This window comes from Belonocnema kinseyi, chromosome 2, assembly GCF_010883055.1.
Source record: "Belonocnema kinseyi isolate 2016_QV_RU_SX_M_011 chromosome 2, B_treatae_v1, whole genome shotgun sequence".
NCBI lineage: Eukaryota > Metazoa > Arthropoda > Insecta > Hymenoptera > Cynipidae > Belonocnema > Belonocnema kinseyi.
The window spans coordinates 177,265,867-177,291,059 of record NC_046658.1 but is presented as its reverse complement, the minus strand read 5'-3'; the positions used below and the strand labels follow the sequence as shown (position 1 = coordinate 177,291,059).

At 23.2% G+C, this 25,193-nt stretch overlaps 1 protein-coding gene across 5 annotated transcripts in view; it reads right to left on the bottom strand.

The window, feature by feature from the left end:
• The window catches only part of LOC117167893 (probable DNA helicase MCM9), a 54,833-nt gene that overhangs the window by 14,512 nt on the left and 15,128 nt on the right, over positions 1-25,193 (bottom strand). For 2 of the 5 annotated variants that reach the window (XM_033353128.1, XM_033353130.1), the window contains exons 2-10: positions 22,224-22,420; positions 21,973-22,126; positions 19,037-19,198; positions 14,763-14,888; positions 10,829-10,935; positions 10,534-10,750; positions 5,307-5,382; positions 5,076-5,233; positions 1,454-1,833 (exon numbers count right to left, since the gene is read on the bottom strand). In XM_033353128.1, the coding sequence (XP_033209019.1) occupies positions 1,454-1,833; positions 5,076-5,233; positions 5,307-5,382; positions 10,534-10,750; positions 10,829-10,935; positions 14,763-14,888; positions 19,037-19,198; positions 21,973-22,126; positions 22,224-22,318 (1,475 nt within the window). In that variant the 5' untranslated portion in view covers positions 22,319-22,420. Of the gene's footprint in view, positions 1-1,453; positions 1,834-5,075; positions 5,234-5,306; positions 5,383-10,533; positions 10,751-10,828; positions 10,936-14,762; positions 14,889-19,036; positions 19,199-21,972; positions 22,127-22,223; positions 22,421-23,918; positions 24,033-25,193 lie in introns of those variants that run through there. The other 3 variants (XM_033353129.1, XM_033353131.1, XM_033353132.1) reach the window with 3 other exon arrangements.

Below are 25,193 nucleotides of genomic sequence, written 5' to 3'. Positions count from 1 at the left end.
GGTTAACATTAATTTTCTCGGTTAAAAATGTAACTAATCGGTAAAAAATTCCTACTTTTTTTTGCAAATTCGTATTTTCTGGTAGAAAATTAATCTTCTTGATTGAAAATTCAACTGTTTGGAAAGAAATTTATGTAATTTGTTGGGGATTCGTCTTTGTTTGGTCATAAATTAGTCTTCTTATTTGAAAATTCAACTATTTTGTTAAAAATTTATGTAATTTGTTGAAAATTCGTATTTTCTGTTAGAAAATTCACCTTCTTGGTTGAAAATTCAACCGTTTGGATAAAAAGGTATGTCATTCGTTGTAAATTCGTTTCTTTTTGGTAATAAATTAATCTTCTTAGTTGAAAATTCAACTATTTTGTTAAAAATTTATGTAATTTGTTGAAAATTCGTATTTTCTGTTAGAAAATTCACCTTCTTGGTTGAAAATTCAACCGTTTGGATAAAAATGTATGTCATTCGTTGTAAATTCGTTTCTTTTTGATAATAAATTAATCTTCTTAGTTGAAAATTCAACTATTTTGTTAAAAATTTATGTAATTTGTTGAAAATTCGTATTTTCTGGTAGAAAATTAACTTTCTTGATTAAAAATTCAACTGTTTGAATAAAAATGTATGTCATTCGTTGTAAAATCGTTTCTTTTTGGTAATAAATTAATCTTCTTGATTGAAAATTCAACTGTTTGGATACAAATTTATATACTTTGTTGGGAATTCATCTTTGTTTGGTAATAAATTAATCTTTTTATTGGAAAATTCAACTATTCGGTTAAAAATGTATGTAATTTGTTAAAAAATCGTATGTTCTTGTTAACATTACTTTTCTCGGTTGAAAATTTAACTATTCGGTAAAAAATGCATACGTTTATTTGCAAATTCGTATTTTCTTATAGAAAATTAATCTTCTTGATTGAAAATTCAACTGTTTGGATAAAAATTCATGTAATTTGTTAGGAATTTATCTCTTTTTGGTTATAAATTAATCTTTTTATTTAAAAATTCAACTATTGATTTCAAAATTTATGTAATTTGTTGAAATTTCTTATTTTCTGGTAAACATTAATCTTCTCGGTTGAAAAATCAACTGTTCGGTTAAAAATACATGCGTTTTATTGCAAATTCGTATTTTCTGGTAGAAAATTAATCTTCTTTCTTGAAAAGTCAACTATATGGATAAAAAGTTATGTAATTCAACATTATGGTATAAAATTAAACTCTTTTAAAGAAAACTCATTTTTTTCAGTTAAAATCCAACGGTTCGGTTGAAAATTAATCAGTTTTCTTGGAGGATTCAACTATTTTCTTGGAAATTCGTCCTTTTTTTTATTCTATTCAACTCTTTTTTATTTAAAATGAAAAACTTTCTTCGGTTAAAATATCAACTATAACCATTTTTTTGTCAATTCGTCTTTTTGAAGAAACGAGGATTAAAATTAAAATTCTTTACCTTTTAGCGCTATCGTCGGGAAGCTCGCGCGCTGCTTTTAAAATGTGGTCTGAAGTCATTTTATCCCAACTTGGATTTCTCGTGTCTTTCAAGAGAAGAATAAGATCGAATCGAGAAAGGAGAGGATTTCCGAGTCGAGTTTTATATTCTCTGTCTTCCTTGAATTGGCCACCCTCAGGATTAATCGCCGCAATTACACTGCATCGGGAATTTAATGTACTCACGAGTCCAGCTTTTGCAATCGAAATTGTCTGCTGTTCCATTGCCTCGTGAACACAGGCTCGATCGTGAGAACTCATGGTTGCAAATTCATCCACGCAACATACTCCCCCATCTGCCAAGACTAAAGCCCCGGCCTCTAAATGCCACCCATCAGAATCCTATTCAACCATCATTTCTAATTTAGGAAATTAATTAAAAATTATATCTACATTTTTTATCTTTATTACGTCCAACATTCAAATTTAACTGCGAAATTTTTGCAAAATTACATAAACCAAAAATCGAACGATCAAATTTGGAAAATATATTCTTAAATGTGTCAATTCAAATTCAAAATAACTTTAATAAAAAGAGAGGAAAGAAAAAGAAGGAAACTTCCAAATCCCTTCCTTTTATTTATCTCAACTTTTTTATTTTTTCTTTAATTATTCAATTATTTTGCTTAAAATTAAAACAATCATGTTAGAAAATTCATCTCTTTGGTTTATAACTAAACTACTTTATAAAAAATTTGTCTTTGTGTCTTGAAACATTTAACGTTTGGATGAAACTTGTTATCTTTATTGACTGAAACTTTCATTCTTTTGTTGTAAATTCGTCTTTTTGTTTAAAAATTCATCTCTTTTAGTTCTAATTTAATCTTTTCTTTAATTGAAACTGCAACTGATTGGCCGAAAATGAATCTGTTTTGGTTAAACATTGAACTATTTTTGTTTTAATTCGTTTTTTATGTTTGAAATTAATTTAATATAGACAAAAATAAAATATAATTTTTCAACGAAAAATTGTTTAGGCGTATTTTTAGTTAAAAAGTTAACGTGTAGCTAAAGAGATGAATTTTCAAGTAAAATGATGGAATATTTCATTTGAATAGATACATTTTTAGTTTAAAAAAATGATAATTTTCAAATCAAATGATAAACTATTAACGGGAATAGTTAAATTTTTAACTAAAAAAAATTAATTTCTTCCAAAAAAGGTGAATTTTCAACTAAAAAAAAAAAAAAAAAAAACAGAAAATTCTTTCTTTATTAAAAATTCATCTTTTTTGGTAGAAAGTTAATCTTCTTCGTTCAAAATTCATTTCTTTTTTTTTTATTAAAACTGTATCTTTTTAATTTAAAACTCATGTTAAATTGAGTTGAAAATTGGACTTTTTTGGTGTATAATTAATGATAATTATGTAATTAATTAATGTTGAAAATTCTTTTCTTTAACTGCAAATATTTCATTTTTCTTTTTTTTAAATTTATCCTTTTTGGTTGAAGATTCAACTATTTGCTAAAAAAAATCATGTGCTTTGTTTGAAAACTCGTATTTTTTGGCAGAAAATTGATCTTTTTAGCTCAAAATTATTTTTATTTTGTTTAATTTTTTAATTCATTTTTTTATTTGAACATTTAACTCTTCCAGTTTTGATTAAAAATTTAGATTTTTTGATTGAAAATTTATGTTAAATTTTATTGAAAGTTCGACTTTTTAGGTACATAATTAATTATGATTATGTAATTAATTAACGTTGAAAATTCGATTGCTCAACTGAAAAATTTCATTTTTTGTTGAAAATTATTCTTTTTTAGTTTTTAATTCAAATATTAGATGGTATTTGTTATCTTTCTTGACAGAACATTCTTCGTTGATTGAAAATTCAACTATTTTCTGAAAAATTATTTTTTTTATTGCAAAACGTAACTATTTTGTTGAAAACTCGTTTTCCTTTCTTGGAAATTAATTTTTTCAACTTGTCCATTTATTATTAAAAATGTATCTTTTTCAATTCAAAATCCGTGTTAAATTTGGTTAAAAGCACGACTTTTTGGGTATCTAATTAATCTTCTTGGTTAAAAATTCATCTTTTTTAGTTAAAAAGTTAACTAATTTTCTGAAAATTCGATTTTTAATTGAAAATGTATTTATTTCATTTTTGGATAGAAATTCAACTAATTGGTAAAAAATCTATGTGTTTTTTTTTTTAATTCGGATTTTTTGTGATTAAAGATAATTATTAAATTACTTAATGTTGAAAATTCATTTCTTCAACTGCAAATATTTTATTTTTTGTTGAAAATGTATAATTTTTAGTTGAAAATTCAACTATTTTGTTAAAAATGTATGTGTCTTGTTAAAAAGTTTTCTTTTTTGGCTGAAAATCCACCTCTTTTAGTTTTAACTTAATCTTTTCTAGTTAAAGATGCAGCTTTTTCATTGAAAATGAATCTGTTTTGGTTAAGGATTTAACTATTTTGATAAAAATTCGTTTTGTTTGTTTTGTTTAAAATTAATGTTTTAATGATCATGCAACTATTCCATTTTTGGTTGAAAATTCGCTTTTTTTTGTTGTAGAAAACTAATTTTCTTGTTTCAAATTTTTTCATTTTTTGAAGAATTTATCCTTTATGCTAAAAAGTCATTTCTCTGGTTGCAAAATGTAACTATTTTGTTGAAAACTCCTTTTCCTTGGTTGAAAATTAATTTTTTCAACTTGCCCATTTTTTAAAAATAATTTATCTTTTTTAATTGAAAACCCGTGTTAAGTTTGGTTAAAAATGCGACTTTCTGGGTATCTAATTAATCTTCTTGTTTGAAAAATCACCTTTTTTTAATTTAACTAATTTCTTGAAAATTCGATAATTAACTGAAAAATGTAACTATTTCATATTTAGTAGAAAATTAAACTAATTGGTAAATAATTAATATGTTTTGTTTCAAAATTCGATCTCTTTGTGGTTAAAGATAATTATGTAATTAATTTATGTTGAAAATTCATTTCTTCAACTGCAAATATTTCATTTTTTGTTGAAAATGGATATTTTTTAGTAGAAAATTCAAATTTTTTTTTTAAATGTGTTTTTTTTTAAATTATCTTTTTTGACGGAAAATTAATCTTCTTGGTTGAAAATTCATCATTCAGTTGAAAATTCATTTTTTGTTGTTGAAATTTTAACAATTTTGTTTTAAAATTTGTTTTATTCGAAAAAAAAAAAAAATTTTTAACCTAAAATTTAATTATTCCCTTTTTGAGCTAAAACTTATCATGTCTATTTAAGATTTAAAAAATAAATTAGTCTTCTTGGTTGAAAATAAAAAAAAAAGACTTCTTCCAACCTTTTTTATTTTAAAATCAACTATTGGGTTAAAAACTCTTTTTCTTAAATGCAATACTTCTACTTGAACAGATCGATTTTTTCCACTTTCATCTAAGTCCTAAAATCTTTAAAAATTTTGTTTAGTAACAATTTTTCTTACATAAGACATTTAAAAGTGTGTTGTCTAAATTTGATCCTTGAATTCCTTGTTTTTTTTTATTCCCAAGGATTTTTTTGTTAAATAATTTAAATTGTATCCAAGAAAGTGTATATAAAATCATATTAATTTTGGGTAAAATAAAGAGTAAACTCACTTTAACAGCGGCAGCTGTGAGTCCGGCAGAAGTTGATCCAATTCCAGTTGTGCGAACTGAACGGACAGCCAACCGAGTAGCTGTTCGAAGAATTTGTGATTTTCCAGTTCCAGGATCGCCGACTAGCAATAGATGAGGTTCCCCTCGAATCTTATTCCCTTAAATAATAAATTACGCGTAGGATGAGACTTGAATCTAATTTTTTTTGCCAAAAATTCATATAATGCGTACCTGAAGAGTTAGTCTTTGTCACTCCCCCAGCGAGAACGACGGCCAATGCCAATTTCAGAATGTACATCCCATAGAGCTGAAATTAATTTTACAATTGGAAACAAAAACACACATCCTGGAAAAAATTTCAGGATAACTTAATATGATTACATTTAATAGAATTCCAGGTAATATGATTAGATGTAATATGATTACAGTAATAGGATTACATGTAATATGATTACATGTAATATGATTGCATTAGATTAAACTAGATAACATGAGATTACACAATATTACATATATAATTACCAGGGTGTCTACGAAAATCCTAAAAAAATGCTCTGACAATTGAAGGTTTTTTCCAGGTATCTCAAGTTTTTTCCCGGTATAATTTTTCATAGTACGAAGCCACTCAAATATTTCTTTTTTTCTTAATCGACTCAGAATATGTATAAAGTTTGCGAATTTATCATGAATAATGGTTTTTTCAGTTTCTATGGGATTCATTCTCATTTCTTGAATTTGTCACTAATGTCCATGAATTTGAATAACAATTCAAACTAATTTTCTTTTATATTCTTACACTTGAAATTTAGTGCTTATTCGGGAAAAATTAATGTGGGCACTATATTAAATTCAATTTAAACCGCTTCAAATTCGAAACTGTACAAGGAAAAATATTGCGCTTTTAACAAAGATAGATGAATTTTCAACCAAATTGTTCGATTTCCAACCAAAAAACATTAATTTTCAACCACATAGTTGATTTTTGAACTAAAAAAAAAACAGTTTTCAACAAAAAATGGCAGTTAGATTTTCAGTTAAAACAAAAAAATTTGTGACCAAAGTGATGAATTTTTAAATAAAATGATAAATACTTAACTGAAATACTTGAATTTTGAACGAAAAAGATGAATCATGAAGAAAAAAAACAATCTTCAACAAAAAATGGAATAGTTTAATTTTTAGTTTAAAAAATTGATTTTTTACACAAAAAAAAGAATGTTGACCAATGTGATGAATCTTCAGCTAAAATTATGATTCTTTAACCACAAAAGATGAATTTTAAGTTAAATAATAAATTTTAAACAAAAAAATTGCAATTTCAACCACTTAGTTTTATTTTCAATCAAAAGGACGATTTTTCAACTAAAATTATAAATAATTAATCGGAATACCTGAATTTTCGACCAAAAAGATGAATTTTTAAACAAAAAATTAATTTTCTACAATAAAAAACGGTTTATTAACAAAACACATAAATTTTCAACTAAAAACAACCAATTTTCAACCAAATAGTGGAATAGTTAGTAACCAAATATGGAATAGTTAAATTTACAGTTAAAACATTCATTCTCAACTAAACTCATGATTTTTTAACGAAAACATATCAAATATTTAACTGGAGTAGTTAAATTTTGAACCAAGAAGATTAATCTCTACCGAAAGAGACAAATTTTCAACAAAATCCATAAATTTTTAACTAAAAAATATAAATTGTCAATCAAAAATTGAATAGTTAAATTTTCATTTAAAAAATTAAGGCCCAAACAAAGAGATGAATTTTGAACCACAATGATGGAATATTCAACTGGAATAGTTACATTTTTATTTTGAAAAAAAATGTCAAAAAATTGTTTCATTTTCAAACAAACTGATAGATTTTCAACTATAATAAAATAATGAAATGTTCCAGAGGAATAGTTGAATTACAAAAAAGAAGAAAAATTAACAACAAATAAAATAATAAATCTTTAACTGGAACAGTTTAATTTAAAAAAAAAAACGCATTTTCACCCCAAAAAAATTAATTTAAAAAAAAAAGATCAATTTCTAAGTGAGAAACATACTTTTTAAACCAAAAATAGAATAAATCATTCTTCAATTTAAAGTATTTATTTTCCAATAAAAAACCACACAAATTTGCAACCAAAGTGATAAATTTTCAACTAAAATGATGAATAATTAACTGAAATACTTGAATTTACAACCAAAATGGTGAATTTTTAAACAAGAAGATTAATTTTCTACAAAAAATACAATTTTTTCAACAAAACACATTCAAATTTTCAGGTAAAAAAATTATTTCTTCGAAAAATTACAGGAATTTTTAGGTAAAAAATATATTTTTTAACTAAAAAGTATAAATTATCAACCAGAAATTAAATGCTTAAACATTTAGTTACAAAATTAATACTCAACCAAAGATTTTCTACAGAAAATTTTCAAAAAATAGTTTCATTTTTAAAGAAACTGATGAATTTTCAACTAAAATAATGGAATGTTTAAGAGGAAGTCAAATTGAAAAAAAAATAACAACTAAAATGAAAAATCTTACCTGGCATAGTTGAATTTTTAAAACCAAACAAAAAAAGAATTTTCAGCCAAAAAGATTAATTTTTACTGAAAAGATGAATTTCGAACTAAAAAAGATACTTATTCAACTAAAAATGGAGTAAATAAATTCTCAATTTAAAAAATGTAATTACCACCAAAAAACCACACAAATTTTTAAACAAAGTGATGAATTTGCAACTAAAATTATGAATAATTAACTGAAATACTTGAATTTTCAACGAAAAAGGTGAATTTTTAAACAAAAAGATTAATTTTATACCAAAAAATACGATTTTTTAACAAAAAACATAACAACATTTAGTTGAAACAATTATTTCTCAACTAAACTGATAAATGTTTAACTAAAATGATGAATCTTTAACTGGAGCATTTTAATTTTCAGCCAAAAAGATGGATTTTCAACAAAACACAAGAATTCTCGACTGAATAGGAAAATTTTCAGTTAAAAATATTTATTTTCAACCAAGGAGATTAATCTCTACCAAAGAAGAAGAATTTTCGACAAAATGCATGAATTTTTAACTAAAAAATATAAATTATCAACCATAAATTAAATATATAAATTTTCAATTAAAAAATTATTACTCAACCAAAGATTTTTTATAAACAAAAATTTCAAAAAATAGTTTCATTTTCAAAGAAACTAATAAATTTTCAACTAAAATAATGGAATGTTCAATAGGAAAGGTTCAATTAAATAAAAATTAACAACTACAAAGATAAATCGTTAACTGGAATAGTTGAATTAAAAAAAAAATGAATTTTCAACCAGAAAGATTAATTTTTACCAAAAAGATGAATTTTAACTAAAGAAGATACTTATTCAACTAAAATTGGAGTAAATAAATTCTCAGTTGAAAAAATGTACTTACCACCAAAAAGCCACAAAAATTTTCAAATATAGTTTTGAATTTTCAACTAAAATAATGAATAATTAACTGAAATACTTGAATTTTCAACGAAAAAGGTAAATTTTTAAACAAAAAGATTAATTTTATACCAAAAAATACGATTTTTTAACAAAAAACATAACAAAATTTAGTTGAAACAATTATTTCTCAACTAAACTGATAAATGCTTAACTAAAATGATGAATCTTTAACTGGAGCATTTTAATTTTCAGTTAAAAATATTAATTTTCAACCAAGGAGATTAATCTCTACCAAAGAAGAAGAATTTTCGACAAAATGCATGAATTTTTAACTAAAAAATATAAATTATCAACCATAAATTAAATACATAAATTTTCAGTTAAAAAATTATTACTCAACCAAAGATTTTTTATAAACAAAAATTTCAAAAAAATAGTTTCATTTTCAAAGAAACTAATAAATTTTCAACTAAAATAATGGAATGTTCAATAGGAAAGTTTGAATTTAAAAAAATTAACAACTAAAAAGATAAATCTTTAACTGGAATAGTCGAATTTAAAAAAAATGAATTTTCAACCAAAAAGATTAATTTTAACTAAAAAAGATACTTATTCAACTAAAATTGGAGTAAATAAATTCTCAGTTGAAAAAATGTACTTACCACCAAAAAACCACAAAAATTTTCAAATATAGTTTTGAATTTTCAACTAAAATGATGAATAATTAACTGAAATACTTGAATTTTCAACGAAAAAGGTAAATTTTTAAACAAGAAGATTTATTTTCTACAATAAAATAAGATTTTTTTCACAAAAAACATTCAAATTTGCAGTTAAAAAAAATTATTTCTCAACTAAACTGATAATTTTTCAACAGAATACATGAATTCTCAACTAAATACTAAAATTTTCAGTAAAAAACATTAATTTCCAACCAAGAAGATTAATCTCTACCAAAAAAGAAGAATTTTCGACAAAATACACGAATTTTTAACTAAACAATATAAATTATCAGTCATAAATTGAATACTTAAATTTTCAGTTAAAAATTAATACTCAACCAAAGATTTTTTACAGCAAAAATTTCAAAAAATGGTTCCATTTTTAAAGAAACTGATGAATTTTTAACTAAAATAATAGAATGTTCATTAAGAATAGTTGAATTAAATAAAATGAATTTTCAACAAAGAAAGATGAATTTTTATCTAAAAAAGATACTTATTCGACTAAAAATGCAGTGAATAAATTCTCAGTTGAAAAAATGTACTTACCACCAAAAAACGACAAAAATTTTCAAATATAGTTTTGAATTTGCAACTAAAATGATGAATAATTAACTGGAATACTTGAATTTTCAACGAAAAAGATTAATTTTTTGCAAAAAAGATGATTTTTTTCAACAAAATACATTAAAATTTTCATTTTAAAAAAATTATTACTCAGCGAAAAATTTTTCACAACGAAAAATTTAAAAAAAATAGTTATATTTTCAAAGAAAGTAATGAATTTTCAAATAAAATGTTCATTTTAAATTGTAATAGTTAAATTTTAAACAAAAAATTAATTTACAACTAAAATGATGAATCTTTGACTAGGATAATTTAATTTTCAACCAAAAAGGTTAATTTTCTACAAAGAAGATTAACTTCTCCCATAAAAAGGCGAAATTTAAACTAAAATAGATCATATTTGCAACCAAAAATGGAAGAATTGAAACAAAAAAGTTTCATTTTCAACTAAAAAGATCATTTGTCAGCCAAAAATTGTATAATTAAATTTTCAGTTAAAAAATCAATTACAAACCAAACCAAAAATTTTTTTGTTGAAAAAGATAGTAAAATTCACTAGCATAGAGCTACTTTTACAAATGAAGAATAATTCTTATCCAATTTTTTATTGCATTTTGAAAAAAAATCAACACTATCGAAAATATTCTCCAACTATACAAAAAAATTCCCTGTCCAATTTTTCTCCATTTATCTCAATATCGAAATGAAAATATTAAATTCATCGTACTTGCGGGCAGACTGAGGCAATTATATTGTCCCTTCCAACGAGTGGTTTTTTTGCATGTGTGTCCCAATAATGAGTAAAATAATCCATCTTTTCTTTCGTAGAAAATCTAGATTCATTAACTTTTCGTTGAACTGAAATACAGTTTGCAAGCATAAATGTTGTGGCATCTGAGCGCTGTCCAATTTCTGGATTTGCCCATCGACGTACAACGATCCCACTATAAAAATCAAAATTTCATTCAATATTTCACCCTCGAATTTAATATTTCGATTAATATTTCATAATTATTAATTACTTAATCTGAACTTGGTCACCGGGTTTGCATTTCTCAACCAAGTCGTCAAGCAAAACAACCTGCCATCCTGTTACACTACTGTTGTTTGAATCTGGCTGGCACTTGTCCTAATTTTTCGAAACAGATAAATATTATTAATTTATTAATTAAAAGGATAATTTAATAAGATTGCATGTAATATGATTCCAGGTAATATGATTACAGGTAATATGCTTACATGTAATATGCTTACATGTAATATGCTTACATGTAATATGATTACATGTAATATGTAAATCTATAATTATTTTAAAATAAATCTTTCTAATTAATAATGCCCCTAAATAACCATGAATTCATTTTACTTAAAAATTTATCTCATTGGTAGAAAATTAATTAAACTATTCCATTTTTTATTGCAAATATTATCTATTTTCGTTAAAAAATCGCCTTTTTTGTTAGAAATTAATCTTCTTTGTAGAAAAATTTTTTTTATTAAATATTAAAATTATACTCATCTGGAAAACCTGGAATTATCAGGGAATTTTTATATATCTGGAAAAACCTGGAAATGGCAGCGAATTTTCACGAGTGTGCTTTAATTTTTTTTTAAATTGTGATATAATATTAAATAACAATGTTTTTTTCATTTGAGAAAGTCGCTTTATATTACTAACAACCTTTTTTATTTGAGCATTCAGCTACTTGATGGAGAATTAATATATTTTGTTGAAAATTCGTTCTTTTTTGTAGAAAATTAATTGGTTTGGTTGAATTATTTTATCTCTTTTAACTGAAAAATCTACCTTAGTTGCAAATTCAACTCTTGTTGAAAATTGGTCTTTTTTGCTTCAGTCCTTTTTTATTAAAAAAAAATTAATTTCTAAATGTTTCAAGATTATTATTAAATAATTGAAGATTCTTAAAAGAATGATAAATATATCGAGAAAATTGGTAAGCTTTTGAAGCAATTTTTGTATTTTTTAAAGATTTTTAAAAATGTTGGGAATAAATTAAGTTAGTTTGAAAGAAAACTGAAAATGTATCTCTTTTAGTAGAAATTAAATACTTTTTGGTTAAAAATACAACTGTTTTTGGTTGAAAGATATAATTTAGGTTGACGATTCATAAATTTTATTGAAAAATCGTACTGTTACATTTTGGTTAAGAATTCATCTTTCTGGTTAAAAATTCAACTGATTGGTTAACAGTTGATATAATTTGTTAAAAATTAACATTAAATTTAATATTTAGTTAAAATTTTTAATCTTTGAATAAGAATTTAATGAGGATTTTAATGAGGATTAAAATTCCTAGAATTAATCATTAAAATTCCTTAAATTCCTGAATAATGAAAAATAATCATTAAAATTCCTAAAATTCCTAAAATTAAATTAAATATTAAAATTCGAGAAATTTGAATGAAGATTAAACTAGTTTGTCGAAAATTCGTATTTTTTTATGAATTCAACTGCATTTTTATTTCCTGTTAAAATATTTTTGGTTAAAATATCAACCTGTATCAACTATTACATTTTTCTTTCGAACTTCATCTTGTTTGGTTGAAAATTCAATTAATTGATTGAAAGTTAAACTCTGTTGTGAAAATTAATTTTTTTGGTTGATGATATATAATTTTAATTGAAAATTCATCTCTTTGGTTAAGAATTTAATTATTTTATTCAAAACAATGTTTTCTTTTGATTAAAAATAATTGAAAATTCATCTCTTTGGTTAAGAATTTAATTATTTTATTCAAAACAATATTTTCTTTTGGTTGAAAATAATTAAAAATTCATCTCTTTGGTTAAAAATTTAATTATTGTATTTAAAATAATATTTTCTTTGGGTCAAAAATTAATTTTTTCTATAAAAAATTTAACTATTCCATTTAAAATGTTAGCTATTTTGTTCAAACTTTTGTTGTTGTAATTTGATCTTTCTGGTTTGAAAAATCGTATTTTTGGTTAGAAAATTAATATTCTTCGATGCGAATTCATCTTTATTGTTAAAAATTCAACTATTTCGTTATAAAATTTAACTGTTTTGGTTAAATAATGCAACTATCTTGTTAGAAATGAATATTTTATTATTGATTTAATGCATATCTTTGATACAAAAAGTAACTATGTTTTAAAATTTTTTGTTTTAGTCGAGGATTAAACCAGTTTTTTGAAATTTCGTATTTTTTATGAATTTAATTTTATTAAAATATTTATGGTTGAAATATCAATTATTACATTTTTCGTTAAAAATTTATCTTGTTTTGTTTTTGAAATTTCAATTACTCGGTTGAAAGTTAAACTCTTTTATAAAAGTTAATTTTTTTCGTTGAAGATATATCATTTGAATTGAAAATTCATCTCTTAGGCTAAGAATTTAATTATTTTATTTTAAATAATATTTTCTTTTGGTTAAAAATTAATTTTTTCTATACAAATTCAACTATTCCATTTAAAATATTTACTATTTTGTTCAAATTTTCTTGTTGTTGAAAATTGTTTTTTTTTTAGTTGAAAAATCGTATTTTTTGTTAAAAAATTAATCTTCTTGGATGAAAATTCATCTTTATGGTAGAAAGTTCAACTGTTTTTTAATTAAATTTAAAAATATTTTAAATTTAAAAAATTTAATTTTAATTGGTTGACACATCAGCTATTACATTTTTCATTGAGAATGTATCTCTCTGGTAGGAAAAATAACTATTTTATGACAATTTTTGTTTTGTTTGAGGATTAAGCTAGTTTGTTAAAAATTCGTATTTTTTGTGAATTCAACTGTATTTTTTTTTTTTTTATTAAAATATTTTTTATTGAAATATCAATTATTATATTTTTCGTTAAAAATTTATCTTGCTTTTTTGAAAATTCAATTACTGGGTTGAAAGTTAAACTCTTTTATAAAAGTTAATTTTTTTCGTTTTGAATTGAAAATTGATCTCTTAGACTAAGAATTTAATTATTTTATTTTAAATAATATTTTCTTTTGGTTAAAAATTAATTTTTTCTATACAAATTTAACTATTCCATTTAGCATGTTAACTATATTGTTCCAATTTTGTTGTTGTTGAAAATTTACCTTTTTTAGTTAAAAATTGTATTTTTTGTTAAAAAATTAATCTTTGTGGATGAAAATTAATCTTTATGGTAGAAAATTCAATTATTTCGTTAGAAAATTGATCTTTTTCATTAAAAATGCAACTTTCTGGTAGAATATGTATCATTCTTATTGATGATTGAACTATTTTCTTGAAGATCCGTATTTTTTTGGTTGAATTAAAATGTTTTTGATTTATATTTAAATATTTCTTGAGCGGCATATCAACTACTGCATTTTTCGTTGAGAAAGTATCTCTTTTATTAAAATTTCACTATTTTTAAAAATATTTTTCAAATTAATTGTTTTAACTGAAAAGTTTACTATTCAATTTTTTTTTGAAAATTTATATTTTAGTTGAAAATTCGTCTTTTTTTAAGAAAATTAAACTTTTCGGTTAAACCTTAAACTATTATACTTAAAGACTCATCATTTTATTTGAAAAATCCTCATATTTACATCATATTTATACTTGAAATCTTAGGAATTTGAAACTTTTTAAGTTGAATTTTTTATAGCATCTGCTTTAATTTTGCTTAAATTGTGAAATATACGATCAATGTTTTCTAAATTAAACATATTTTTATCTAATAAAATTACTTATCCTTTGTCAAAGTAATTTTCAAAAATAAGAAAAAATAAAAATTTATTGTATTAAAAAAAAAATATTTCTATTTTTACACATTTACATATTTACAAGGATTTAAAAAAACATTGTTTATAATAAACTCGCGAAAGATAACTGAAAAAAAACCTGGAATTGTCAAGGAATTTTTTCTAGGATTTGAGTAGACACCCTGATTTTTTTTATAGACGAAAAAGCTTGTACGTTTAATATTTTTTCACAATACTAACTTACCTGAATTTTTATTTCTTGTTGATCCGTACAATCTTCTTGTTGTAAAGAAGGAATTAATTCAATATTGCTCGATTGGCAGGCTTGGCACTCTCTCATTACTGGAATTGTATCTCTTTCCCAAGTTAACTGTGAGCGATGAAAAATAAAAATAAAGTATAACTGCTAATATAGGTTATTTAAACTATCATTAGTTTATAAATAAATTTAAAATATTTTATTTATTTATCACAGGCTGCAAAGTCTTTCATTTTACATTTTTTTCATTTAAATAAGAACTGAATTAATGAAAATTAATAAGAAAATATTATCTTTCGTTGCTTGGAAGTTCATTCTTTTGATTGAGAATTCATCATTTATGGTTCAAAATTTAAATATTTCGCTAGATTTGCTGCATTGTTTTTATTATTTGTGTTATTTTAGTACATTCTTCCTTAAAATTTCATCTTTTATGGTTAAAATTTTAACTACTTGATTGAAGGTTTATCATTTTCTGTTTTTTTAAAAACAATTTTCTATAACTGAAAATTTAACTATTCCATTATTGGTTCAAAATTTATATTCTATGATTTAAAATTTAATTATTTGGTTGAAATTGAACTTTTTTTTTGAAAATTCAACTGTTTTGTAAAAAATTCACCTTTTTTGGTAGAAATTTTTTTTATTCTTAGAAGGGCAAATTTTTGTTTAAAAGTTAATCCGTTTTAATTAAGGATTCGACTATGTTTAAAAAAATGATTCAGTTATCAGTCGAACTCAACTGTTTTGGATTTCAAATAAATATATTTTTCGGTTGAAATATTAACTATTACATTTTTTTGTTACGAATTCTTATTTTTCAGTTAAAAATTTTATTATTTTATTAGAAGTAGAACTAATTTGTTAAAAACCAACTTTTTTTATTGAAGATTCATAATTTAAGTTGAAAATTGCACCACTTTGTCCGAAATTTTTTTTATTTTGAAAATTTAAATATTCCATTTATGGTTGAGAATTGATATTTTTTAGATTAAAAATTTAAAAATTGAACTATTTGTTGAAAATTATTTTTTTGTGATTGAAAATTCAAATGTTTTGTAGAAAAATAGCCTTTAGGGCTTAGAATTCCATAATTCGGTCGACATTTTTTTTCTTGACTGAAAAATCTTCATTTATTGAAAGGTCGCCTTTTTTTGTTTGAAAATTCATCGTTTTTGATAGAAATTTAATCTTTTTCATGGAAATGCAACTGTTTGGTTAAAAATTAATCTGTTTTGATTAAGGATTCAAATATTTTGTTGAAGATTCGTTTTTTTTTGTTTGAATTTCAAATATTTTTTATTCAAAATTAAAATCTTTTTTAGTTGAGTTATCAACTATTGCGAATTCAGTTTTTTTGTTATAAATTTTATTATTTGCTTGAAAGTTGAACTAATTTGTTTAAAAATCACCTTTTTGGTAGAAGGTTTATCAGTTTAGATCAAAATTTGATATTATTTTATCATAATGTAACTGTTTAGTTAACAATTAATCTGTTTCAATTGAGAATTCAATTATTTTGTTAGAAATTCATATTTTTAGTTTAAATTCAAATGTTTTTAATTAAATATTAAAATTTTTCGGTTGCAATATCAACTATTATAATGTTTGTTGAGAATTAATATTTCTGCATTAAAAATTTTATTATTTCGTTGAAAATTGAACTAATTGTTTGTAAACTCAGTTTTTTGGTTGAAGATTTATCATTTTAGCGGTTTTGTCGAAAATTCGTCCTTTTTACTTGAAAATTGAAGAATTTAGTTGATATATTTTTTTTTTTACTCAAAAATCTTTCTGTTTTCAAAATTTAACTCTTCTTTTAAAAAATCATATTTTTTTAGAAATTTTTTGGTAGAAAATGAAGTTCCTCGGTTGAGAATTCAACTATGTTGTTGAAAATTTGTCTTTTTTTTGTTACACTCAAATTTTTTTGATATAAAATTTGTTTTTTGTTGATCTTTGTTGTTGTTAATCTTTCTTAATTTTTTTTCTTGATAATACATTTTTTTTGTTAAAAATGAAACTGTTAGGTCAAAAATGAATCCTTTTTAGTTAAGTGTTTGACTATTTTTTTGAAAATTAAAATCTTTTTGGTTGAATCCAAATGTTTTAGACTTTAAATTCAAATGTTTTTTAGTTGAAATATCAACCATTACGTTGGTCGTTCAGAATTAATATTTTTTGGTTAAAAAATTTATTATTTGGTTGAAAGAGGAACTAATTTGTTAAAAGATTACTATTTTTGTTAAAGATTCATCATTTTAGTTAAAAATTCATCTCTTTGGTTGAAAATTGCACAATTTTCTTGAAAATTAGTTTTTTCTTGAAAAAATTATTTTGACTAAAAATTTTATTGTATTATTTATTCCATTTTTGGTTGAAAATTAATATTTTTAAGTAGAAATTCAATGGTTTTGTAGAAAATTTGTCTTTTTGATTTTAAAATTCATCTATTTTCGTAGAAATTTCATATTATTTTATCATCATGTAACTGTTTCGTTAAAAATTAATCTGTTTTAATTGAGAATTCAATTATTTTGTTCGAAATTCGTATTTTTGGTTTAAATTCAAATGTTTCTAACTAAATATTAAAATTTTTCGGTTGCAATATTATAATGTTTGTTGAAAATTCATATTTTTGCATTTAAAATGTTATTATTCGGTTGAAAATTGAACTAATTGATTATAAACTAACTTTTCTGGTTAAAAATTTATCATCTCAGCTGAAAATTCATCTCTTTCATTGAAAATTTCACAATTTTCTTAAAAATGAATTTTTTTTTGAATTATTTTAACTAAAAAATTAACTATTCCATTTCGGTTAAAAAACTTATATTTTTCATTTCGAAAATTCAACTGTATGGTTAAAAATGAATTAATTTTGTTGAAAATTTAACGGCTTTGTCCAAAATTCGTTTTTTTGACTTGAAAATTGAAGAATTTGGTTGATATTTTTTTTTCTTGACTTAAAAATCTTTCCGTTTTTAAAATTCAACTCTTTTCTTAAATATATTTTTTGATAAAGGTGCAACTGTTTGGTAAAACATTAAACTGCTTTCGTTGGCAATTCAACTATTTTGTTAAAAATTGGTCTTTTCTGGTTGAATTCAAATATTTTTGATTCAAAATTAAATTATTTTTTTGTTGAAAATCAATTTTTTGGTTAAAAATGGAACTGATTGGTTGAAGATTAATCTTTTTTAGTTGAGGATTTAACTATTTTTTTGAAAATTAACATCTACTGAAAATTTTATTGTACTATTTATTCCATTTTTGGTTTTAAAATGATATTTTTTGTGTATAAATTCAACCGTTTTGTATAAAATTCGTTTTTTTTTTGTCTTAAAAATTTATATAACAATTTAATTGCTTTTTTTCTTGGGTTACATTTTTTTAACTTTTCTTGAAAATTCGTTTTTTTAGTTTTAAAATCCATCTGTTTTCGTAAAAATTTCATATTTCTTGCAGAAAAATTCAACTCTTTGATTAGAAATTTATCTGTTTTGATTGTGGATTCAACTACTTTTTTGAAAATTCGTCTATTATATTTGAATTCAAATGATTTAAATTAAGACTTAAGCTCTTTTTCGGTTAAAATATCAACTATGACATTGTTCGTTTGGAAATTCGTTTTTTTTTTTTTTTTTTTGAAAATTAATTTTCTAATTTAGAAGTTATTCAATTTTTGTTTGAAAATTCATGTATTTTCACGAAAATTGATAATTTTGGTAAAAAATTAATCTTCTTGTTTAAAAATTTACCTCGATCTTGGCAGAATTGTTCAAAAAACTTAATTGTTTAATTGCCGCGGCTAATTTATTATTTTACCTTAGAATATAAAATACTAAAAAAAATGTATGCTAAAGTAAAAGAATTCATTAAGAGCGAAAATTAAGTTAAAAAAAGTATTTTTTTTGCAAAAATGTATATTGTTAATATATTTTTTTAAATTCTGCCCAAAATCTGGGTGATGTAATTCACTAAAAATAAAACAACACATGGATTTAAAATTAAAATAATTCATCAACAGCACCAATTTAGGTAAAATAAGTACTTTTTTGCAAAAATTGGCTTGAGAGGCGCCTAAATATTTTTGTTTTTCATTCTGCCAAAATTAAGGGAGAAATTTGACAACTAAAGGAATAATTTAAAAAATAAATAAAGTATTTTTGGGCCACTCTAATGGTTATATACAATAATAATAATAATAATAATAATAATAATAATAATAATAATAATAATAATAATATATGACTCACGTGTGATACTGTTACGTGCTTGCATTTTCGGCAGTTGTATCGTTTTGACAATTTTATAACTATTGGTTGTGACATTCTCACAACTATGCCTACTATTGTAACTAATTCGCCAATTTCGCCAAGATGTGCTTTTACTGGCACACCCATTATTCTCATATGAACCTGTTTAAAATACATAGAAAATTATATTTTATATGCAAATAAAATTCGAAAAAAATATATTCTTTTAGCCTCAATAAATTTACAGGCCTCGGACTCACTTCATAGATAAAAAATAGTGTAAATAATGCCACAAATTAAAACAATATACAGTCCTAAATGAAAAAGTGTCTAATAGAAAATTAACTTGGTTTTTTTTATCCCAAATTTTATATTTAGTTGAGAATAGAATTATTTTGTTGAAAATTCACCAATTTTTATAAAAGTCATAATTTTTGTTAAGAACTCAACTGTTTTGATAAAAATTCGTATTTTTGGCTTGAAAATTCGACAATTTAAGTGATTTTTTATTTCTTGACTAACCAAATTTTTTTGGTTGAAAATTAAAAATGTATTCATTTGTTGAAAATTCAACAATTTGGTTAAAAAATAATACTGATTGGTATAAAATTCAACAGTTTTGTTGAAATTTCAATAATTTTATTGCAAATTTTGTTTCCTCTCAGGTCTAAAAAATTTTCTTGTGGTTATAAAATCGACTATTTTGTAGAAAATTCATCTTTCTGGTATAAAAATTCATCTCTTTACTAGAAATTTCATTTTTTCATTGTTAAAAATGCAACTCGTTGGTAGAAACTTAATCTGTTTTAGTTGAAGACTCAAGTATTTTGTTGAAAATTCGTTTTTGATGGTCGAATCCAACTATTTTTCATTTTCAATTAAAATCTTATTTTGTTAAAATATTAATTATTACATTTTTTGGAAAATGCATCTTTATAGGTTGAAAATTCAACTCCCTGTTTGAAAGTTGAACTAATTTCTTAATGGTTCATTTTTTGGGTAACAGATTAATAATTTTAGTTAAAAATTAGTTTTTTAACCATAAACTTAATTGTTTTGATTAAAATTAACTTTTCTGCTGAAAATTTTTGGGAAAATTCGTTTTTATTGAAAATTATTTCTCCTACATTAAAATTTAACTTCACAGTTCTTAGTTAAAAATTGCTACTTTTTAGTTGAAAAATTTAACTACTTAGTTCAAAAATGTTATTTTAGTAACGAAAAAAAAATTTAACTAAAAATTAATTTTATGCTAGAAATCTTGTTCATTGAAAATTTATCTATTTGATTAAAAATTTATATAATATTTTTAAAAATTCATATTTTCTGGTAGAAAATTAATCTTATATATTGAGAATTCAACTATTTCATTAAAAATGTATGTAATTTGGTTAGAAATTTGGTTAAAAAATGTTTTGTAAAAAGATCATCGTTTCATATCCAAGCGCAAAAGTTGGATAAAAAAATAATCGGTTTTGCTTGAGGAATTAAATATTTGTTGGAAATTCGTCCTTTTTGGTTGAAAATTCATATTTTTTCATCAAAAAAATTAATCTTCAAGCTTAACAATTCAACTATTTCGTTAAAAATTTATCTATTTTGTTGAGAATTTACCTTTTTTGGTACAAAATTTAAGTATTTTGTTAAAAATCCATGCAATTTGTTGAAAAATCATCTTCTTTGGTAGAAAATTTAATTTTTATGAAGAAAATTTATTTTGTTGGTAGGAAATTAATCTGCTTGGTTGAAAAATAAAGTATTTCGTTAAAAATGATGTATTTTTTTAGAATTCATCTTTCTTGGTAGAGAATTGAACTATTTGGTTAAAAATTCATGTAACTTGTTGAAAATTCATCTTTTTTTTTTTAATTAATCTTGGTTGAAAATTTGTCTTTTTTTTAAATTAAACTATTTTGTTAAAAATGTATGTAATTTGCTGAGAATTTGTCTTTTTTCGGTAAAAAATTAATCTTCTTGGTTAAAAGTTCAACTATTTCGTTAAAGATTTATGTATTGTGCTGAGAATTCATCTTTTTTTGTAGAAATTTTCATTTTCTGGTAAAAATTTATTTTTATTCATTGAAAATTTATCAATTTGATTAAAAATTTATATAATTTGTTGAAAATGCATTTTTTCTGGTAGAAAATTAAAATTGATTTATTTAATCAAAAATGCATGTACGTTGTTGAAAAATCGTCTTCTTTTTAAAATTAATCTTCTTAGTTTAAAATTCAACTATTTCGTTAAAAATTTATGTATTTTCTTGAAAATTTGTCCTTTTTTTTATTGAACTATTTGATTAAAAATGTATGTAAATAGCTGAGAATGAATATTTTGCCGGTAAAAAACTAATCTTCTTGGTTAAAAGTTCAATTATTTCGTTAAAGATTTATGTATTTTGTTAAGAATTTATATTTTTTGGTAGAAATTTAATCTTATTGATTGAAAATTTATCTATTTGATTTAAAATTTATGTAATTTGTTGAAAATTCATATTTTCTTGTAAAAAATTAATCTTATTGGTTGAAAATTCGTCTTTTTGGTAAAAAATTAATCTTTTTGGTTAAAAATTTAATTTGTGCATCAAAGATGTATGTATTTTGTTGAGAATTTATCTTTTTTGGTAGAAACTTTATCGTATTGCTAAAAAATTCATATTTTCTTGTAGAAAATTAATTTTGTTCTTTGAAAATTCAACTATTTATTCAAAAATTTTCGTATTTGGTTGAGTGTTTTTTTTTTATCTAAAATTAATTAACTGTGTTTAAAATTTATATTTTTGGTTGAAAAAAAAAACCTGAAAAAGTTTTAACAGTGTGGTAATTCCGAGGCCTGATTTACGAATTCGGTGCAACGTTTAAACCTTATTAAAAATTGATGTTTTGAAAGCAGAAACGATTTTTTATCGTTTTTATGCAATGAAAAATGGTCATACCCTCGTTTTCGCTTGTCGTTTTTTGGATTCTTCGGTACTAGCCAATTTTTTTTGGGCTGATATAATAGAATCATCGCACAGAGGTAAATAATGACGAGGTCGTCGCAGGACCTTATTTGATACTTCCGTTGCTTCTTTGTGCAGATCTACAAAACTAGATTATTACACAAATTTACTATAAAACAAAAAAATCCTTTGCATGAAAAATATATTTCGATTAAAATGAATCTATGTTTAAATATTTAACTGACTTTACGTATATCGAGTGATGATTTGAGGCTCCTGGATCATTTAATATCTCTTCTAAATCTTCGTGATGATTTTTTAGAAAATAATCTTCCAACATTATGGCGATTTTTTTCTGGCGCACTGGCTTCAGTTCAGAACGCGCATACTTCGGTCATTTTTAAATTTACAGTTACGTGGGCCTCGGAATCTTCGTCAAAAACTACATGAATAGACACATTTATTATCAATCCTGATAAAAATTTCAAATTTGCCGCCAAATTTGCTGAATGCATAATCGCAGCGCTTAAATTTAAATCACGAAGTTGTACTTCCTGGCTTAAAGTTTCATTTAATCTGAAACTTTTAATTGAAACTTCAGGCCGAAAGATTCAAAAAGTATATATTTTTGAAAAGTTTTGACGTCAGTTGGAAAAATGTGTACAACGTGGTCTACAAATTAAATAGGACGATATTTTATTTTTTTATAACTTGAATAAAAGTGATTTTTTTTTAAACTTCGTAAAAAGTAATTTTTCGCCACAAGTGTATTTCGATATTATTTTTTAGTTTTAAAAGGATGTTTGTTCAAATGAATATTAAAGCCGTTAAAAACAAAAATATGGATTTTATTGTTTAATTATATATACGCCGAGGGCCAAGCAATAATAATATTTGCGAAAACAAAACTTAATTTTTTTGATAATTGTAAAAAACGATTTTTCGCGATAACCACAATAGATCAAATTTCATACAAAAATAATAATTTTTTGACAACAAAAAAATGAATTTTCACCTACATAGTTCAATTTTCAATCAAAAATGGAAAAGTAAAAACTTCAGATAAAAATTAAATGTTAAACAAAATTATTTAATTCCCAACGAATTAAATCAATTTTCCATCAAAAATATAAATTCTTAGTCAAAAATAGAATTAAAAAAAAAACAGTTGAATTTACTACCAATAAAATGAATTTACAAATAAAAATAATAATATTCTACCAGAAAATACGAATATTCAACAAAATATATGAATTTTCAACCATACAGTTAAATTTTTTAATAAAAAGTATCAATTTTTAACGAAAAAGGCAATAGTTTAATTTTCAGTTCGAACAAAAATAATGTTGAACCGAAAAACGAGTTTCAATAAAATAGTTAAATTTTCAGCAACAACAGAACTCATTTTCAACAAAATAGTTGAATTATGGAGAAAAAAAATTAATTTTCAACAAAAAAAACAATTTTCAACTAGAAAAAAATTACATTTTTTAACTGAAAATTTTAGTACATACTCAAGTTTGCAGTTAAAAATTAATTTTTGGCTACAAAAAAAAGAAATTTTTTAACGAAATAATTCAATTCTCAAACGTAGAAGTAAATTTTTATGTGTATGTAAATAGGTAAATTTCCCTATTGCTTGACCCTCTGCGTGCAGGCATCTTGCCAGCTGACGTCACTATTTGAAATGCTAATCTTGGACATAAGTACTGGGAAGTACCGAATTCCTGCTTATTACTCGTTGAAAATAATTTGGTTTGTTTTGGCTCCAGAAAGTGTAACAACAAACACAATTTATTCATATTTTTTTTTGGTTTTCAGAATAAAAAGTACAGGCGAATTTAATCTAGTTAATGCTCTTTTTGATTAGGATACAAAAAAAATGTGACGTCAGCTTAAGGATTAAATTAGAAGTCTATATGAAAATGTATCTTACTAACCTCAAATGACCCATACGACTGTGACCAGGGGTGTACAGTTACGCGTAACTGAAGGTTTTTTACGTAAAATACCTGAGGGTACCTTTTTACGCAGGTCGAATTTGAAAAAACTGATGAATTAATTTAAACATCTAGTTCGTATCTAAGTTATCAACCAATCAAATTTGTCATAAACCAACAAACCAGCTAGAAATGAATGCTATAGAAAATATTAATTCCACGATCAATTCAAAACAGGCCTCCGTGAAAAGGTACCCTAAGTGAAGTACTTGACGTAGAAAACAGGTAAAATACCTAGTAAATTAAGTACCAAAATGGCGGATTTGTAGAACTTTTTTTCAGTGCCAATATCGCTAGTTTTTTTATTTTTCAAAAAAAGTCATTAGGATAAATTGTTAAATTTTTTTAATTCTATGAATAAACGTACACAGAATTTTTTAAAAAGTGGTCTTAAAAATATTCAAAACGTGCCCACTTTTTGAATTTTCATCAAAAATGGCTGGCTAACGAACTTGACCTTTAGTTTAGAACACTAAACGAGTGTACCAAAGGGCAATCTAATAGATTAATTTTTTCAAAAGTTATTTTTTTACATCTTTTATTATTAAGCTTTCTACTTTAACGTAGTTTTCTTTCGGTTCTTGCATTTCTCAAAGTTTGAGACCGATATTTTATGTATAAAAAAAGTTTGAACGTTCAAAAAATGTCGAGGTTCAGAAAAAAGATAAAATAATTTGAGTGAAGTTACTACCGAAATGCAGTACCTAAACGTAGTTTATTGTACTCTAATACATTTCCCAAAGTTTCAGCTCGATATTTTATTTACAAAAAAAGTTCTTAGGTTCAAAAAAAACATTCAGTGAACTGATAAAGTGAGGTCGGCAATATAGGTATTTAGCTGTGTGACATGCCCTTCAGTTAATAATTATTAATAACTTTATACTGCTCCATTTTTGATGAAAGATTCGTGTATTTTTCTAGTTGAAAATTTATGCATTTCAGTTTCTTCTTTTTCAAATTTAACTGTTTCATTTTTGTTTAACAATTTATTTTGTTGTTATATATTCCTTTCTGTAGTTGAAAATTCAACCATTTTTTTGAAAAGTCTTTTTATTCTAAAAAGTTTACCCTTTTCAGTTAAAACTTCAACTATATAATTGAAAAATCATGTATTTTCTTGAAAATTTGTCTTTCTAATAGAAAATTGATCTTATTTGAAACTTCATCATTTTGGATGAAATATTGAACTCTTTAGGTTCAAAATTTATTTTTAAT